This window comes from Ictalurus punctatus, chromosome 14, assembly GCF_001660625.3.
Source record: "Ictalurus punctatus breed USDA103 chromosome 14, Coco_2.0, whole genome shotgun sequence".
NCBI lineage: Eukaryota > Metazoa > Chordata > Actinopteri > Siluriformes > Ictaluridae > Ictalurus > Ictalurus punctatus.
Window position 1 is genome coordinate 23,267,668 of NC_030429.2, and position 18,300 is coordinate 23,285,967.

General features: G+C 39.5%; 1 protein-coding gene across 1 annotated transcript in view; it reads right to left on the reverse strand.

Moving 5' to 3' along the window:
• Positions 1–10,096: 10,096 nt before the first annotated feature.
• LOC108274606 (zinc fingers and homeoboxes protein 2) overlaps positions 10,097–18,300 on the reverse strand; it is a 44,339-nt gene continuing 36,135 nt past the window's right edge. Inside the window, exons 3-4 of the mRNA XM_053686008.1 lie at positions 12,005–15,055; positions 10,097–10,839 (exon numbers count right to left, since the gene is read on the reverse strand). Coding sequence (XP_053541983.1) covers positions 12,036–14,822 — 2,787 coding nt within the window. The 5' untranslated portion in view covers positions 14,823–15,055 and the 3' untranslated portion in view covers positions 10,097–10,839; positions 12,005–12,035. The remainder of the gene's footprint in view (positions 10,840–12,004; positions 15,056–18,300) is intronic.

An 18,300-nucleotide genomic window follows, 5' to 3' on the forward strand; every position in this document is an offset into this window, starting at 1 on the left:
GAAGCATGTCGATTCAACTTGAGCAGAGCATGAGCAGAATTTATTTTTCATTATTATTTTGTGCATTATTATTATTATTATTATTATTATCATCATTATTATTATTATTATTAGGGGTCAAGTCCCGAAGGGGTGAAGATCCCTATTGTTTTCGTTAGTTTTCTTCTTCTACTTCTTCCTTGGTAGCCCATAGAACTGCTTGTGGGAAGGTTATGAAATTTGGCACACAGACAGAGGACAGTCTAATCTGTTATAACAGCAAATTTGGACTCTCTAACCCAATCCCTCTAGTGCCACGACTGTCCAAAATTGCACTCGTATTTATGTTAATAACTTTTGAACCGTGCGTCGTATAAACAAAATCCTTTTTTTTCCCTTTGATTCCTTGGCTCAAGACGATTTGATTGCACCATATGACACAATTTTCCAATATGAAAAATTCCTATGTCGGTCATTTTGGATGCTGTATTTTATGAACAACTTGGCGTATCATTACGAATCTCGTTATGTGTCTCTGGCACGATGCTCTGAAGGGACACAAAAAGTTTTGGGACAATGCCCCTTGTGGTCAAAAATTATAATGATATTACTAAAAATGCTAGCAGCGATTGACTGCTTTTGCCTACTGTTATGAGACTGACCTTGATAGATTCCGTGGTTCATGCCGAGAGCAATAATACCAGTTATGTCGTGGTCGAGCAAACTTCCTGTCCGCCATTTTTAAATGTTTAGAAAACATACTTTTTCTAACTCCTCTTAGATCGTTTGTCCTATTTGCACAAAAATTGGCCTGCATCATCTAGGTGCATTCACGACGAAAATTTATTCACAGAATTTTGATAAACCACACCATTTTCGAATGGCGCTTCAACAAATTTGAAGAACACACAAAATTGAACTTGAGGCTGTATCTCCACAGCATTTTGAGCGATTGTGACAAAACTTGGTAAGTGTCATTACCATTACGTCTTGAGGTTGACTGCAGAGTTTTGGCACGATGCCCTCTACTGGTCAGGAGATAGCAAAAACATCTTTTTGGCATATAACTCTTGAACGCTATTCTGCACGATAGCCATCATGCCCAGATGCTACCTGAGCAGTTTCAGAACACCACCACATACTGGACAAAATTTCTAAGAAGTAGCTATTTTTAGTTATTTTAAAAATAAATGGTTATTTTATGATTAAAAGGTAAAATTTTCTAACTCCTCATACACTGTTCATCAGACTCTAACCAAAAACATGTCACAAAGCTTCTTTTGTTGCTCATGGTGCCGATAATTGGCTTGACCCCAGTATTATTAGTATTATTATTATTATTATTATTATTATTATTATTATTATGAAAACTTGCTGAGAATGATCATCGTGTATTTCTTTTTCTATTTCTATTCTATTTACTGAAACTACTGTAAATGTTTATCATCAAAGTGAAAGAGCAAAAATAATTCTTACAGAATTCTTAAAACACTTAATATCTTTTAATCGAAAGTTACTTATACTAGGGGTTCGCAAATATGGGGTCATAACCCCACGAGGGGTTGCCTGCTTTAAAAGGGACTCATAAATGAAATAAAAGTCTCCATTCATGTCTTATTTATTTTATGCACCAGCATAGGAGTTCAGCAATAAAATATGACAAATATCTCTGTCCATGTACCTCTGTTAGTTGATCAACATCAAGTGACTCTGACTCAGTGGGAAAAACCCCCCAAAAAAACACAGATGCACAAAAATATGGTGAAATATTAATTGAATATGGTGACAGTAAATAACAAGGAAAAACACATTATATTAGATATTAGGTATGACATATTTGTCATAAATGATGCCACATTATTGCTTTGATCAATAATTTACCTTTTTGTATAATAACAAGCCAAATTCATTTCCTCCTCACAGTCGCAGTTTTCCCAGATATCAGTCCCAGCTTTCAGGCTCCACAATGGTAAGGTTTGATGGGGCATACAGGAAGTGAGGTCACAACCCCCACAGGCATCTTATTCACCCAGAACCATGAGCTGTCCAGGAAGCGCAGACATCCATATAGTACATTGGGCGTACATCTCCAGGATCCTGATCACCTCAGCTTCCCATATGTAGAAGTACAATGGCTGATGTTTTGTACACTCCATATTTTTACACTCAGCATTTTCTATATTTACCTAGTGATCAATTACTAAGTAGTCTGTTGTCATCACTCCAGTTTGTAATTACCACTGAAGACCACTGAATCAAGATTTTCTCCTGAGGTTTCTCCAGAGTCTTACCGAAGATGTGCTACTGCCTAACTTTAAACACTGTCTAGTTCCTCTTTCATGTCAATGGTTGATAGATACGCATAATTTTTCCTGTAGTATGTCTGAACATCAGCCTAGGACAACCTCTGGCAGCGCTGGAAAATACTCGAGTAACTGTATTACATTACTATACTTAAGTACTATTTCGGCACATTTAAACTTGAGCAATACTGAATTTGTATTAATGAAATGAATGAATTTACTCCTTACATTTTGTGTAGACCTTCAAGGGACTCGGTACAAATCTCGAAGGTCTCTTCTTCTCTCATCTATCAATGACTGTTGTAAGAAAAAAATTATAGGACATCGAAGGTCTCAAAGAAGAATAACTTTATTACAGCGTGGCAGTGACAAAGTACAGTACATGAAGCACTTCGGGTTCATCGGGGTCAAAGTGAACCCCGAACAATATCAGCACAGATATTTTATACTGTGTTTCACACCAGGTTTTCTGTGTGTAATGTAAATGAAGTTTCACTCAAAATGTAAATTAAGGATCGCATTTGATGTGATCGCTTTCCGTTCTCACAGTTCCGACGTAGTTACAGGTGTGACCCCCAAACGGTGAGGTGATAGGATTATCCCGACAGATGTCTTTCGGAATGATAATTACGGTCACGTAACTCTTTGTTCAAGGATGGTTCTTGATGTCCCACTGCCGCTCCTATGCTATAACTGTGTGAATGCCACTTTACGTGGTATTATACACATACTGCTGAGTCTGAAGTGAATTGTCCCTTTGATAATTCTGCCTTTTTGAGGAGCAAGCTTATTCTAACACATTTCAGAGTGGAATCTGCTGAGAGGCAGTCTGTAATTTCAGTAATTTCTTACATTATGTACTACAAATGAATCCAGTAGGCTGAGTTTTGCATCCAATCAAGTTCAACAGTATAGGAAAACAATCAAGGATCAGGCTATATCATCATCTGCTGTGACATTCTCTGCACAGTGTGGTTAATTCTTATCTATCTGTGTGCATCTGAATATGGATAGTCCACTGGACCGCCGTGTTGAAATGTTTATCTCAGTAATATGCTGGAGTAATATGCTGGAGTAATATGCTGGAGTAATATGCTGGAGTAATATGCTAGATATCATGAACTCTGGCTAATATGAAAAAGCGTCTTGATGTAAGTTTTGCTTATTTGCCAACATAAACTGGCTTATATTCAGAAAGCAAGCCAGCAGCTAATGAAATGGGTCAAGTTCTAGCTCACGGAAAATACTGATTATTTACGGGATATTTTACTTCTGATTGATTCCTTAGCACATTACATAGCATTAGTCATGTATATGAGCAGCAAACGTACAGAGATTGAATGATGTTTTCAGGCAAAATAGTATAGCTGATTTAAACAAAATTCATTTAACAGATAAGTAATAAAAGTTACTTTCCACATGAAACTTAATTTCATCAATTAAAAACATTTGCTTTGTAATACTTAAGTACATTTCAAAGTAGCAACTCTTTTACTTTGACTTGAGTATTTATTTATTTATTTGTTTATTTATTTATTTATTTATTTATTTTTTGCCTGGATACTTCCACTTTTAATTGAGTAAGCTTTTGACACACCTGTACTTTTATAAAGTATCATTCCTCTGCATTTTTCCCACCCCTGACCTCTAGCATAAAATAATTTAAGAAAGGTGTAGACAAATGCAGCACATGCAAAAACACGCTGTTCTGCTTTGAATAACCTCAGAGGGACACAAACCATGCAAATCTACAAGTGCAAAATGGTCGGCCGAGGTCCATGTTCCATTCGTATCCCTGAAACGTTAAAAAGAAGGAAATATCTGAACTAGTTAAATCAACGATGAGTTCGGTTGTGGTTAAGGGCAGAGTTGGAAAGGTTGGATTTATGCGGTGCTATCAGTCACTATAAAATCAGTTCATTTGGAAAATATCCTGCAAGAGCTCCTGAGTTTGTGTGTGTGTGTGTGTATATATATATATATATATATATATATATATATATATATATATATATATATATATATAAAGGAGACTCATCTCGATTGATCAGTTTCAAATTGTATAAATGGCAACTATTACCAAGATAATTAACGCAAATAACAAAAAGTCATTTCATTAGGACAAATGTAATGGCACTCTATTGAAGGAAGAAGAGATATTGTGTGTCTATTGTGGCTGACGCTCTGCAGTGGCTGAGCTGCATTACTGGAAGATTTAGCACATGCTGCGCTTAGGAGGTGCTCTTCCACCGTTTAGTTGTTATATTGTAGTTTTTTTTTTCGGTCAGCACGTTCGCCTCACACCTCCAGGGTTGCGGGTTCAATTCCCACCGTGGCCCTGTGTGTGCGGAGTTCGTATGTTCTCTCCGTGCTGCGGGGGTTTCCTCCAGGTACTCCGGTTTCCTCCCCCAGTCCAAAGACATGCATGGTAGGCTGATTGGTATGCCCAAAGTGTCCGTAGTGTGTGAATGTGTATGTGATTGTGTGCCCTGCGATGGATTGGCACCCTGTCCAGGGTGTACCCCGCCTTGTGCCCCATGCCCCCTGGGATAGGCTCCATGTTTCCCCGTGACCCTGAAAAGGATTAAGCGGTATAGAAGATGGATGGATTGTAGTTTTTAGCTTTGTGAACTAAAATCAGTTCACAGAGTGCCACAACACACTTGGTAATTGGCACTTCGTGATCTCAGTATTATAAGATCATGTAAGTTAAGAATGAACAGGACAATCTGATCATTCTAAGGGAATGATTTATCAACATATGTGTTTGAGTATCAAAAAAAATCAGCATGACCAAATCTTTTGTAAATCCGGTGAATATTTTTAGAAACCATCTAGCAGGGTTTGAGAGGTTCTGTGATGAGGATTGTGAAAATCCTAAAACACTACACTGTTAAATACTGCCTGTATTTTTAGCTTACGTGGTCAGAGTTGACTAAGACAAAATGTCTATAGAAAGCACCCTTACAGAGAAAAAGCACAGACTTCTTTCACATGTAAATTTTTTTTTTACACGATTCATTTATTTTCACACTATTTTTTTTTTACGTGATCCATTTAGTTCAACATGATTTTTGCACAATTCATTTATATTCACATGATTTGTTTTTCACGATTCGTTTACTTCCGTGATTTTCTTTTACACTTAATTCACTTACAGTATTTTCATGGTTTATTTTTCACGATTCATTGATGTTCATGATTTTTAAATGATTCATTTATTTCCAAGTGATATATATATATTTTTTTTTACACAATTTATATGTGAAGTAGGTGATTATATATATATATATATATATATATATATATATATATATATATATATATATATATATATATATATATATATATATATATATATATAATTTCCAAGTGATTTTATTTATTTATTTATTTCCCACATGATTCGTTTGTTTTCCACATGTTGGACATGGGGTTTTATTTATCACACATTATTCACATGATGTCACATGATGTTTATTTGAGTTCACATGTGCTGTTTCAGGGCATAACATATTCATCTCCACGTTATCTTACTTTATTTGAGACCTTTGCCGTTTTTAACGATATACTGTACATTACATTAAGTATTATGTTCAAATAAATGATGTGACCCTGCTACTGTATTGAACTAACACAAACTGAAATGTTATTCACATAATCACAGAGTGAGATACACAAGAGGGAAAGTCTTATGCCTACAACACTGCTCCTTAGCACATTAATTATCACACTGCAAAAACCCTAATGTTGTTAACCAACAACTGTTCTGTTTACTGTCTTTGGTATTCAGAGGAAACGTGGCATGAAACCAGTAGGGCATTTGGAACACTAGAAATCATGAATGCAGCTGCCTGTCTGCCTTTAAGTGTGTGTGTGTGTGTGTAATAGTTTTCTCCATGTCATTCTTATTATGCAATTTATGAGACCATCAAATTTTAGCCCTTCCATCTATATGTGCCATAGCAAGTAATTTCCGTTATGTGAGCTGATATGAAGAAAAAATATTGAGTGCCTGAGGTCCTGAGGCATTCTATCATAAAGATACTCACCTTTTATTACACTGGAATTGGCATGTCATGTCATATCATGCTCTCACTGGTGGAGAAGGACATCAGCTTCGCTCTCCTTCTGCCTCTGATCACTATGTGAAACCCCTTAAACATTCGACAACATCTGCTATTCAGTAGCCTCGACTTCCAGATGCAAATGCTTCCTAGATTTGCTCCACCATCAAACTGTAATCGGAGCCATTTGGACGAGGGCAGCGGGAGGGTCTGCTTTTCTCGCGTTTACTTTGTTCAATTAGGCCACTTTCCTGGAATTTCTGAAACCGGAACTCTTGGTGCACAGGATGCAGAAAAATAGCTGAACATATTTCTTTTCTTTTGTGTGCATCCAAGTTTATATGACTGTTTTTTTCTTAACACGTGAAGCGTGCTTAGTGCATCATGCAAGACTGCGCTGGATCCAAACCGAGTTGCTGGCTTCAAGATGGTAGGAATCAAAGCCAGTTGTGTGCCACAGGAAAAAAAAAAAAAAAAAAAAGAAAAAAAAAAAAAGGCACTGAATTGAAGATACCTGAAATCCACAAGCGTAAAAAGGAAAGAAAAAAATCACAGAAGAAGCCGAGCGATTCCCAGCATTAAGAACTGGACGTTTGAAAACGTCTCACAGGCTAGGTATTAATGAGACTGGGCGTGTTTTTGGCTACGTTACGAGACACGACATTCTCGACGAATCGTGTAAATTTTACAAATGTTTGCTAAATATATTCTATACATACGATTAACACTAGATGTGTTGCTATGTTTTATACCACATCTCTGTTGCATTCTCAATTCTGATCCCTCAGAAGGTGGTGATTAGTTTTCTATAACAGCAGCTCTTACAGTTGTTTGTTCTAATACTTTATTGTTTCTGTACCAACGGCTCATTCACAGGGAACTGTATGGTCGAATATTAATAATAATATGATTAAAACATGTTATTTTTTAAAAAAATAAAGGAAAATGTATAATCATTGATATGGTGAAAGTTTCTGTAAGGTGATGTTGATTTAACATTTAAATAAATATTTACGACTGTTAATAAACCGGTCCCTCTAGGATTTCGCGAATTCTGAAACGAACGCAAGGTAACGTTTCAAAATGACTGCCGATTCGGGCCGAGGCGCGTCGTGTGACGTCATCACCATGCACGTTTAGTCGAAGCCGTCTTCGATTCACGTGCGTCGAACATGACTACAGATTAAAAGGTCTCGTTTACCAAGGCTCAACTGCTGAGTTGTATAAATGAGATGAATGCAAATGTAATTAGCCCATGACGATCCAAATTCCAAACAGTCAAGTTATTTGAAATTCAGTGATACAGTGTTCCTCTGGTAGGTAGATAAGAAAAGTAGTTTGATTGGACTTCCTGCCTAAGCGTGTTCTCTAAAGGCAGGCCTTCATCAGTACAACATCAGCTTAGTAACAGGCACAGTGCCAAAACGGGCACGTTATAAAACTTTATCCTTCATTCAGATGCTCTTTTAAAAGCAGCGCATCTGACCATTATTTGGGACCTTGGGCGAAAGAGAACAGTACGTATGAATTCAATAACACTTTAATTAGGATCACATTTACAGACAAGAGACGGATACCGATGTCTTTTGAGCGTGTTTTGAGTAAGAAACTGTAGTGGATTAATCTGTGTGAAGGTCTGTGTGGGGGCAGGAATTCTTTCTCTTGCTCTCGTGTGTGTGTATGTGTGTGTGTGTGTGTGTGCACACACACACACACACACACACACACACACACACACCAAAGCAGATGGAGGACACTGAGCTATTGTTTCATTGAGTTCTCTGATCATTCTGATAAAGAAGATTGTGGAGTGCTTCCCAAAAAAAAATCCATCCAGCATGCAGAGAGCGAGCACTGCGAAACAGGGACTGACTCTTCCATAAAGCATTAAGCAATGCACTCTGGATAAGCCGGGATTCTGGCACCGACTGCACGGTTACTCTCTGTACCACACCGTAAATCTGCAAAAATTTTTCCTCTCACTGTTTGATTTCTGTATTCTGGCCCTATAACCCCTCTTGTACCACTAGGATATTCAAGGGCTGCTTTTTTTTTTTTAGGCCAAGTCGGGAACTCTACGGGAATTTGACATTCAAAATCAATTTTTACTCTTGTGCCAAGCTTAATGTCTGCCAAGCACTCTTGTCTTTTAATTATTATGATTTTTTTCCTCCAGTTTCCAGTGAAATACTCAGGAGGCATGTCACAACCATAGCTATAAACAAGTTTTCTCATGACGCCAACACCTGCTGACAAGAGTGAGGGATGATTTGTTGTTAATTTGTTTTTAAAAAGAATTAAAAACGATAATCTGTAATACATATATAATGTAACAGTTGAAAGTGAAGGCTCAGAGTGGATAAGAAAAAGCTGATCCAGTGCCAGCAGTGTCTCTGGAGGTTACACAATCCACACAGTCACCCATGCAGACCAGAAACAAGCCAGAGTGCAGATCAGAAACACCGCATTATTACACCGTAAATGTCATTCGTGCGCTAATTTTAAGACGCACTTAAAATCGCAAGAACCCTCAAAACCGAACCTTACCGGCAGGTGTATCTAAAACTGATAAAAGGTTCAGTTACGTAAAAATCCCTCGCTTACAAAATGGTCTCTGTAAGCAGCTAACCTGACTAACCTTTTAATGCTTATGGCTATAAATGAGATCATTTAATGTGGTTGTGTCATGAGAGACACAAGCGCCATGAGAGACTTGCATCTTAAATTTCATGTGGAGAAAATAAACACGTACATTCTTTTTTTTTTTTTTCCCCCCGGTCCTTTTTAAACGTTCTGTTTTCATTGTGAACTTAACAGTATTAACTTAAGTTTAAGTTAATTAATTGAAGTTAACTTAAACAATTGAACAGTTCCTTAATCAGACCACGGAAGGTAAATACGATGGAGAAATCTCCACAAGTCTATGAAAACTCTGCCTTCCTGAGCTAAAGTCTCTAGCCCTGTAGCTAGTCTCTGGTCCGATGAGCTGTCGTCAGCTAAATAATTCACATAAATGTAAGTTATTGGATAAACCACAAGAGAGGATCTGCTACAGAAACCGGTGATGGTTCATGCTTAGAAAACCAGAATCACTGAACTGCAGGTAGTTTTTAAATCTTTATCGGCTCTGTTGCAGTACTCGATTCGGTCCACTGAAATACTTGTCTGGGTTCACATCCAGATTGAGGTCCACCAGTTGATGACCCCTGGTCCAGATGATGCAAAATTAGATCAAGGGTTTCTCAATCCTCCTCCAGTCCTGGGAACCCACAGCTCTGTACACTTCCATGGTTTCCTAACTCCCAATACACCTCACCTAGCGTGTGATGTCCTTAAAAACGGATCGAGGATTTAAGATCGGTTGTCTCAGGAGTTAGGAAACTGTTCTTAAGGACCTTGAGGATGTCTTATTGAATACAGAGCATTCGGTTCAAAGAGGTACAACTTCTGCAAACCAAACTTTTTAGGTAGGCTGTGTTTTATTGGATTACAGCAGACAACATCTGTCTTTTGGAGAGTAGTAAGCAGGACCTTGGTATAAGTACAGTATTTCTAATATATGTGACGCTGACATTACAGAAGCAGTAAATATGGAACGTGTATCTGGTACCGGGTTAATTGTTTCTACAGTTGGAATTGAACTATCGCATATAAACGCTGGCGATTGAGAGTGTTTTATTCCTGTACAGGACAAAACAGATTTGCAGATTTGTCCATTGGTGTGTTTAACAGCAAAGTGATTTTTCCTTCTTTTTTTTTTTTTTCCTTTTTTTTTTTTTTAAACTGTTGTTTGCAAAATATCACGCTGTAAGAACTGTAAATATAGCAAAAGCGACGGCATGTAATATCCAGAAAGTTTAACAGCACCTTGAAACAGTCAGTAAATGCACTGATTTGAAGAAGTCCCTCCAAAGACAAACTGTAATGAACGTCCGTTTGATATATTGCCAATGCCTGTAGTGGTGCATGGTGTTGTTACAAAAAAAAAAAAAAAAAAAACCCAAAAAATAAAAAAAAAATAAAATGTAGGACATGTCCACTGAAAAGACCAGCTAGAGCAAAATCTGGGAGCCCCTCGCTCCCATTATAAAATGTAACAAAAAGTATCTGGCAAAATTGTACAAATCTGTAGCAGTACAGAAAAAAAAAATATTTACAAGAACCTTTTTCTTTAAAGTGTAGTTATGCAGCAAATCCAGCTTTGGCACTCGATGGTCTTGATCTCCTCCATGCATTCATCCTGTCCCTCACTGCTTCAAACCACATGAAGCACCAAGTCGTGTTTCAGAATCACCGCTGCAGATCAGGACTCTGCGCTGTGACCAGGATCCTTCTGCTCCCGTCTGGTGCCGTTTGCTAGCTGGTGCAGTGGAAAAGGGCAAGAGAAAAATCATTGGTTCCAAAAATACATCTCAGAGTAGACCTCTCTTGTTCTTCTTCTTTTCTTTTCATCCATTACTGTGCAAAATGACAGCGGCAGCAGTTCCTACCTGTGGAGAATTGGAACAAAGCCATCATTAGCACTCTGACAGTCTGAGTTACTGACTACACCAGACTGCTGATGAACCCCAAAAGGAATTTCATGCTGACTCGTGTGCTACCTGTATGAACGAACTCAAGCTGCTTGGGAGATTTTAGATACTCTGCCACATTAACAAGTAATTGGATCATCAAAAGAGTTGGAAGTTACACTGCCACCAACTATTCTGCCGAGTTTGACATCTTAGCTCCCAAGGGCTTTTTTTTTTTTTATCTATATTTATGTTCAAAATTATTTTAAAAAATAGCTTTTCTTTCTTTATTCTTTTTTTTTTTTTTTAAAAAAGAAAGAAATGTCAATAACATCAGAATAACAAGAGCTGTGCCTTTAAGCGAATCTTTAAAAATAAATAAATAAATAAATAAATAAATACTTGGCCAGGTCATGCTCTCCAATTTTTTAAGCGGAACATCAAAACATCCAAATTTAACAATTCAAGCTTCCTATTACTTTTAGAGACCTTTTAGTCTGATCACCTGCATATTGTTTGAGGATACCGACAGTATCCATTTATTTAAATAGTAAGAAACCGAGTTGTTTTATATCAACCTTTGAACTAACACAGACAATGTAACATAATGTGAACAATGTGTTCTAAGAGACAGTAGAAAATTATGGGACATTATATTTGAAATAATATAATAGTGACGGTATAAATTAACAGGGTCCAGGTTGCCCATGAGCTGGAAAAATTGCAATTCTGTGACAAAACATCTGGCAACCAAAGAAAAATCAATATGCCACCTGTAAGCCAAATGCAAACTTTCTAATGAAAATACTTTTTATGAACAAAGAAACTAGTTCAAGCTAGAAAAAAAAAGATATTTGTTTCTTCTTTATTGTGATAGCTCCTCTATCTCGCCGATAGTATACTGTAGTTAACCATCAAGTCTGCATTATTTGCATAGCAACATCTCAGTATGTCTCAATTCCCTGCTGCACAGCTTTGTTTTTCTTAAGGGAACAACATCAAAGAGCCCAACCTGGGTTCCAGTCCTCTATTCCAAATCTCCATGGCAACAGCCAAATCCTTTGATGAGGAGCGGTCTATTGTGTCCCCTCTGTCTCAATAATCAACAGACCAGAAAAGCATAAGAAAATTTGATCAAACTTACCCTCTTCTTCTGCCCATCTCGTTCTTGTGCCCTAATCCGTGTCTGAGACCAGCTCTCGCGATGCCATCTTAGTCCCCACTGCCTCTTCCACCCACCCTCCACACTTCTCCCCGCTGCCTCCATTCTGACCTCCGTTCCTCCCCACTTCGGACCCACGCTGGCCGAGTGAGTTGTTGAACCACTCTTTGATCTCTTGGCTGCTTAGTTTGGTGCACTCCGCTGTAGGCGTCTTCCGTTCCTGACTTGGCAGAATGACATTCAAGGGCTGATCTGAGATCAGCCGGCCGTTCGACTCGCTGCCACTTAGCTTGTGGAATAGCTCTTTCCACTCGACAGTTCCACTGCGCAGAGCCAGACGGCTGTCTTTAAACCATCTGACAATGTCGGTACGAGCCAAACCTGTCTGTGCCTCCAGATAACTATATTCTTCAGGTGAAGGCCACCGTGTTTGGACAAAGACATCTTTAAGAAGGTTGAGGGACTTCCTATCCATAGGCACAGATGATGAGGTGGGGGCAATGATAGGAGGGAGAGGGCATATGGGTAGCCCACTTTGTTTGTAAACTCCATTAAGCAAAGCATGTTGGTGCTGTGAAAGTGATCTTCTCTCTGCAATGTCAGTCCTCTTGGATCCCATGGAATTTAGGAGGGCTTTTTCTAAGTTGTCTCGAAGGGCTCTTCTTTCTGAGAACCAGCTGTCAATCTCCTCTCTGGAGAGTCTTGTGGTGATTGCAATGTGGTCAACCTCATTGTGTGATGGGAAACTATTCCTCTGAAAACTCTCTTCTAAAACTTTTAGCTGCTCAGCAGTTTTCCCCTTCAGTCTTTCCAGGAGAGGGAACTGGGTTGGGACTGTTTTTGGACGCTCCTTTGGAGCAAAATTATTATTTAAGTGCCGTAAACCATTATGGGCCAGTGCACTCTGATCAGAAAACCATTTTTTACCATCCCCACAGGGGACTCTATTATTACCATTCTGACTCTCTGTGGGTCGACTCTCTGAGCTTGTGGGCTTTTGCTCCACTGACAGCTCTAGTGGTTTACTCTCCAGAGAGAAAGTGGGGATCAAGTTTGGGGCAACAGGTGGGGCCCGTGCAGTCTGAATGATTGGTGGTCTCTTCACTTGAGAAGTCACCAATGGGGGCACCAAGGGTAAGCTTACATCAGTAGGTAAAGGTGACAGTTTGTCTTTATAAATTACAGAAAAGGCAGGAGCTTGATTTCTGATTTGCTGGGGAACTGTCGACCTCTTTAGATCAGTTGAAACTAGGGGAACCATAGATACTCTATCTCTGGGTAACAGGGGAGGGGGGGCCATGGGTACCTTATCTTTAGGGGGTGCCAGCGGAAATACCATTGGCATTTTCCCCTTGTGCAAAGCATAAGGGACAACAACAGGTCGTTTCATGTCTGTTGTAATCAAAGGTGGAAGCATGGATCTCTTACTGTCTGGGGGTACAGGAGGAGGAGCCATGGATAGTCTCTCTAGGGGTGGGACCGGTGGAGGTGCCATACGTAACTTTTCTTTGTGTTCATCTGTGGGAATCATGGGGCGCTTTACATCCTGGGCCACCGCTGATAGTCCCAAAGGGCGCTTGAGATTATGCATATTAGTAACTGTTGTCACAGTGACAGTCGCACAGGCAGCAGAAGTTCCATTTGCAGTGGTAGCAGGTGACAGAGTCGACTGTCCAGTAACATGGCAGGACACTGCTGGTGCAACAGACTGGCTGGTGGCAACTGGTTCGCTCACAGGCGTAGGCAAAACGGTGAATGTGTGGTGAGCAGGAGGCATGCAGCCATTGAACATCTTCTTACGGGCTTCTTCCACTTCTTCTGGTGACCAGGTGATGCCCTGTTTGAGCCGCTGGGTGGTAAACCACACCTTGATCTGCTCTTCAGGGTGCTTGGAAGCAGCAGTGAGCCAGGAGAGTTCTGCATGAGTTGGATAGGGGAATTTGTTGAAGGACGTAATGAGTGTAGTGTTGGTGTCCAGTAATGGATTGTACTTGCTTGTGTTCAGAGGAACAGCAATTGTTGGAATGGAGCTCAGGTTTGGGGGACGCTGCAGAAGAGGCATAACATGGGAGAGCCCCTCTAGCATCATGGGCTCAGGGATGATGATTGTTCCGTTTACATTCACTGCAGTGATCTGATCCTTTAACAGCAGATGATCTAAATTACTCTCTACCTCATTTCTATTATTAAAGATTATATTTTCAACATTCTGCATGGTTGATGGGCATGAGGGTAAAAATTCAAAGGCATCATCATCATCATCTTGCATAAGCTTAGATTCTGGAGAGTTTGAGTCATCCTCAATCTCAATGGTTTGCTCTAGGACGGTCTGATTGTCAAGTTTGATCCGCTTGAACTTGAAATTGCTCTCACCTGGATGCTCGGTTTCATTGTGTTCTGTGAGGGAGTCAAACTTCTTGGTGCTGAAGTTGCAGACAGCACACAGGTACAGAGGGTTCAGAATGACGTTGGGGTGCGTGGAGTACACATGTTCTTTGAAGTCGCTGAGATTCTGGGTAGAGAAGGAGCAGTACTTACACTGGTAGCCCCTACTCTGTTGTTTCTGTGGGATGGAGGACTTCTCTTCCATCTTCTCTCCTGTCCTTTCCACATAACCCTCCTCATCCCCTATAGCCACACACTGCCTAGATTCTTGATGCACATCTAATGAAGGCTGCTGAGAGGATGGTCTGTCCTCTACCAATTCGTCATCCAATATATCCATTTCCATAGGGCCACCCATTTCCACATCACTAACAGAGACCATGCATGGAGTGAAGGACTTCCTTCGGCTGGACATGGTAACTGCACTGATATGGTTCAGGGGCAAGCCTGACAGAGGAGTTTGCAGGGGTTGCAAAGGTAGGGAGGAAGGGATCGAGGTGATCAGAGTGGATTCCCGATACAGGAGCGGGTCTCTGCAGTTCCTCAGTCCGCTCCGGAGTCGCCCAGCCTTGGCTCCGGAGTCCCCCGCTGATCGGAAACATCAGCTCCAGTGCAGAGCTTCATATGACGTCATCACCAACAACTTACCTGTGCACAGACAATGAAAGCATGGTTAGAAAATTACAATAAACTATTAAAAGACTAAAATACCTTCTTTCTACAGGTTACCAAATATTGCTCAATTACTTGTGAGGCTTATACGTTGGGAAACAACAATTCAATTTAATGTAACACTATTACATTAACTAAATATTGATAAGTTAAACATGTTATCAAGATAAATACTCACAACCAGCAGCACATGCTATAGATTTCCGTTTATGCATTTGTTAAGTATCAATACAATATGGTTTCAGACTGAATCCAAGTTAGTTTCTTAACTATTTCTGTTGGGTGAACAGATAAACCAGTAAACAAAACAGGAATGGCAGCCCAGAACAAGAGAGGTCTATGGGTTTGCTGGAGGGGTCCACAAGTTCAGGCATTCCACAGAGCAAGCCAACACATCTCCCAGAATACAAGATGTATTAACAACATCAGATAGACAGTAAAGGGAAGAAAGAAAGAAAGAACGAATGAATGAAACGAAAGAAAGCGCTGAAACTAAAGAACCAGAGAAAGAGAAAAAAAAAAATCTATATATTTAGATCTAAATCTAAAAACTGATTTTAGACACAAACAAATCAGGGCATGCGACTTTTCCATTAGGGTCTGAGGTTGAACAACACCAGGAATTTTCACAAGCTAAACCCAACCTTAAATGCCACATCACAAATCACATCATCGGTCTGTCTTTACAATGACAGAGCTTTTTTTTATGCTGCCCTGAAAAAGCCCTAACAGAGGAACCATGGTATTTAAACTCTACACTGGACAACAAATGAAGCCTGTTCTTTTCTGCTTTACATAGGTAAATCTTATGCAAACTGAATTTACGTATATATTTCATGTCCGAACAGTATTGTCCGAATTGAACAGATCAGAAACTCAGAATAATGACAGAATAAAGGTTGCATTTCTGACACAGCATTTCCCAACACCCATACTATTTTTTTTTCCACAATTACATTTTAAAAAAAGGGATCTCAATAATGTAAGCTCAATCCACAATCACCACAAATTTGTTTAAAGGCTGGTCAATACACGAGGTCAAATGGAGCACTAGGACTGACTGCATATCAAAAAAGTGTCATTTGGAACCACCGTCATTAGGATCTTCATCTGTTCTGTGTGGGCTTAATTCAAATGTATTCTCACACAGTAGTTTGGACAACAATTTAAAAATGGAAAACCGGGCAAAGACTGACAAATCAAAACGACCATGTCTGACTCAAATTCGCTCTGAAATTCCGTGAATCTTCCTCCATCTTCACCCCTCAGAAACCCTTCAAGCCTTTTCCCCCTTAACAACTGCACGTCTAAATTCTTCCTGACTACCACATGAACATTGATTTTCTGGCCTCCAGCTATTCAAGCCTCATTGAGCAATCTTCCGAAGTACCAGATGTGTCTTAAGATGGTGTTAATGTAAATGCATGTTACTCTTCAGGGCATCTATGCGTCTACACTGCACCAAAAGCAAAAATCCATCAAACATTTTTTATTTTTTTTAATATTGTCACACAACCTGATTGATGGATCGATGTGTTTTTTTTTCTATCTATCTATCTATCTCTGCAGTACAGCAGGTCTAAATCGATACCTCAGTCTCTGTACTCAGTGCGCTGCTGCCATGATGGCAAAAGTCAGGGTGAATTGTACCGTCCTGATCCTGATAGGGTTCATGTACATGCTCTTCTCTAAATTAAATAAACTGCTGCTCTCTTTCAGAGTATTAATATGTTAAAATATGAAGCCTGACTTCATATCCATGCTGTCGTTATGGCAACGGCAGAGCAGTGTGACCTCTGCGCTGCATATTAATGACTCCGCCTCTCTCTCAGGTGCTAATTAGAAACACACTCACAGCCGCCCAGCGGAGCGCAGACGGGTCCGTACGTGTGAGTGTGTGTGTGTGTGTGTGTGTGTGTGTGTGCACGCACGAGAGAGAGAGAGAGAGAGAGAGACTAATGATACGTTCCGGTTAGTGAGTGACGGGGGTACGGGCTGGCATCACCGAGGTGATGAGCCCATCGTAATGAAACATGCATGAGTCGTCTTCTGTCCCCAACTCACACTACGCACTCCTTAAAGACAGACACACAAAAAATGTGTCTGCATATTCATTAAAAAAAGAAAAAATAATTAATTGAGTCAGACATACATAAACACACACACACACACACACACACACACACACACACACGCACAACAAGTAACGGTCCTGCAATCGTTCACTGGTTACGATCAATCAGTGTTCTTCATATTTTTTTTGACATCTTATTTATAAATGGATAGAAATTTTTATAAACGCACACATCTCTGCTGCAATGTATTTTTTTTTTAACACTAAACTGACTAAAAGACAACCAAGAGTGCCACTCAAGACTTGTGTGTATGAATTATAGCAGTTCAAATGTCCATTTGGCCCAGACACTTTACTGTAGCTGTCAGAACCATGCCATTGCCATGGCAACCCATCCAGCCCATAAGTGAGGCAGTCTATGCAAAACTGACCGCTGCTGTCACTGATGAACCGTTACACACCAGTTTGTTTGGACAAGCTTGTATTGCTAATTACGAAGATCACACTTAGACCAAAGAAGCTGGGGAGGGGAAAAAAATTTGAAAAATGCAGGGCTGATTTAGAAATTTGGAAAAATCAATGCTAAATGTTGGAACAGCTTGTACAGTGGTGGCGTCTCCAACAGCGCACAGGGATGGAAGAGCGCTAAAGGTTAATTAGTGTTCCTTTTTTTTTTTAATTTATTTTTTTTTGCTATGGCAGATATGTGGGGGGTTTTTTTTATTTTTTTTTTTTAACCGAATTCAGACAGCAAACTTTTGCTAACGAGTTTACAGGCTATGATTTTCACAACTTAATGAGATTTCTGTATTTTCTGCCCTTGAAGTTTGAGAGAGTGAGCTTGAAACAAAAAGAGCAACTAACAAAAGAGGCAAGAAAATACAGATCATCCACACGGAATGTTAACTGAATGTTACACGGTTCACTAAATTGCTGTATTGGGATGACATTTGTGTCCCGGTACATTTACGCATATGTATATAAAGATAAAAGACATTTCAAAACACGGGAACCGGTGTGCATGTTTCAGATAAATAACTTCAAAAACAGTATTTTGCCCCAGGCCACACTGAAATATGATCGTTAAAATGTGTGTGTGTGTGTGTGTATATATATTTAAATCTTATTATTTTTGTGAATATACATT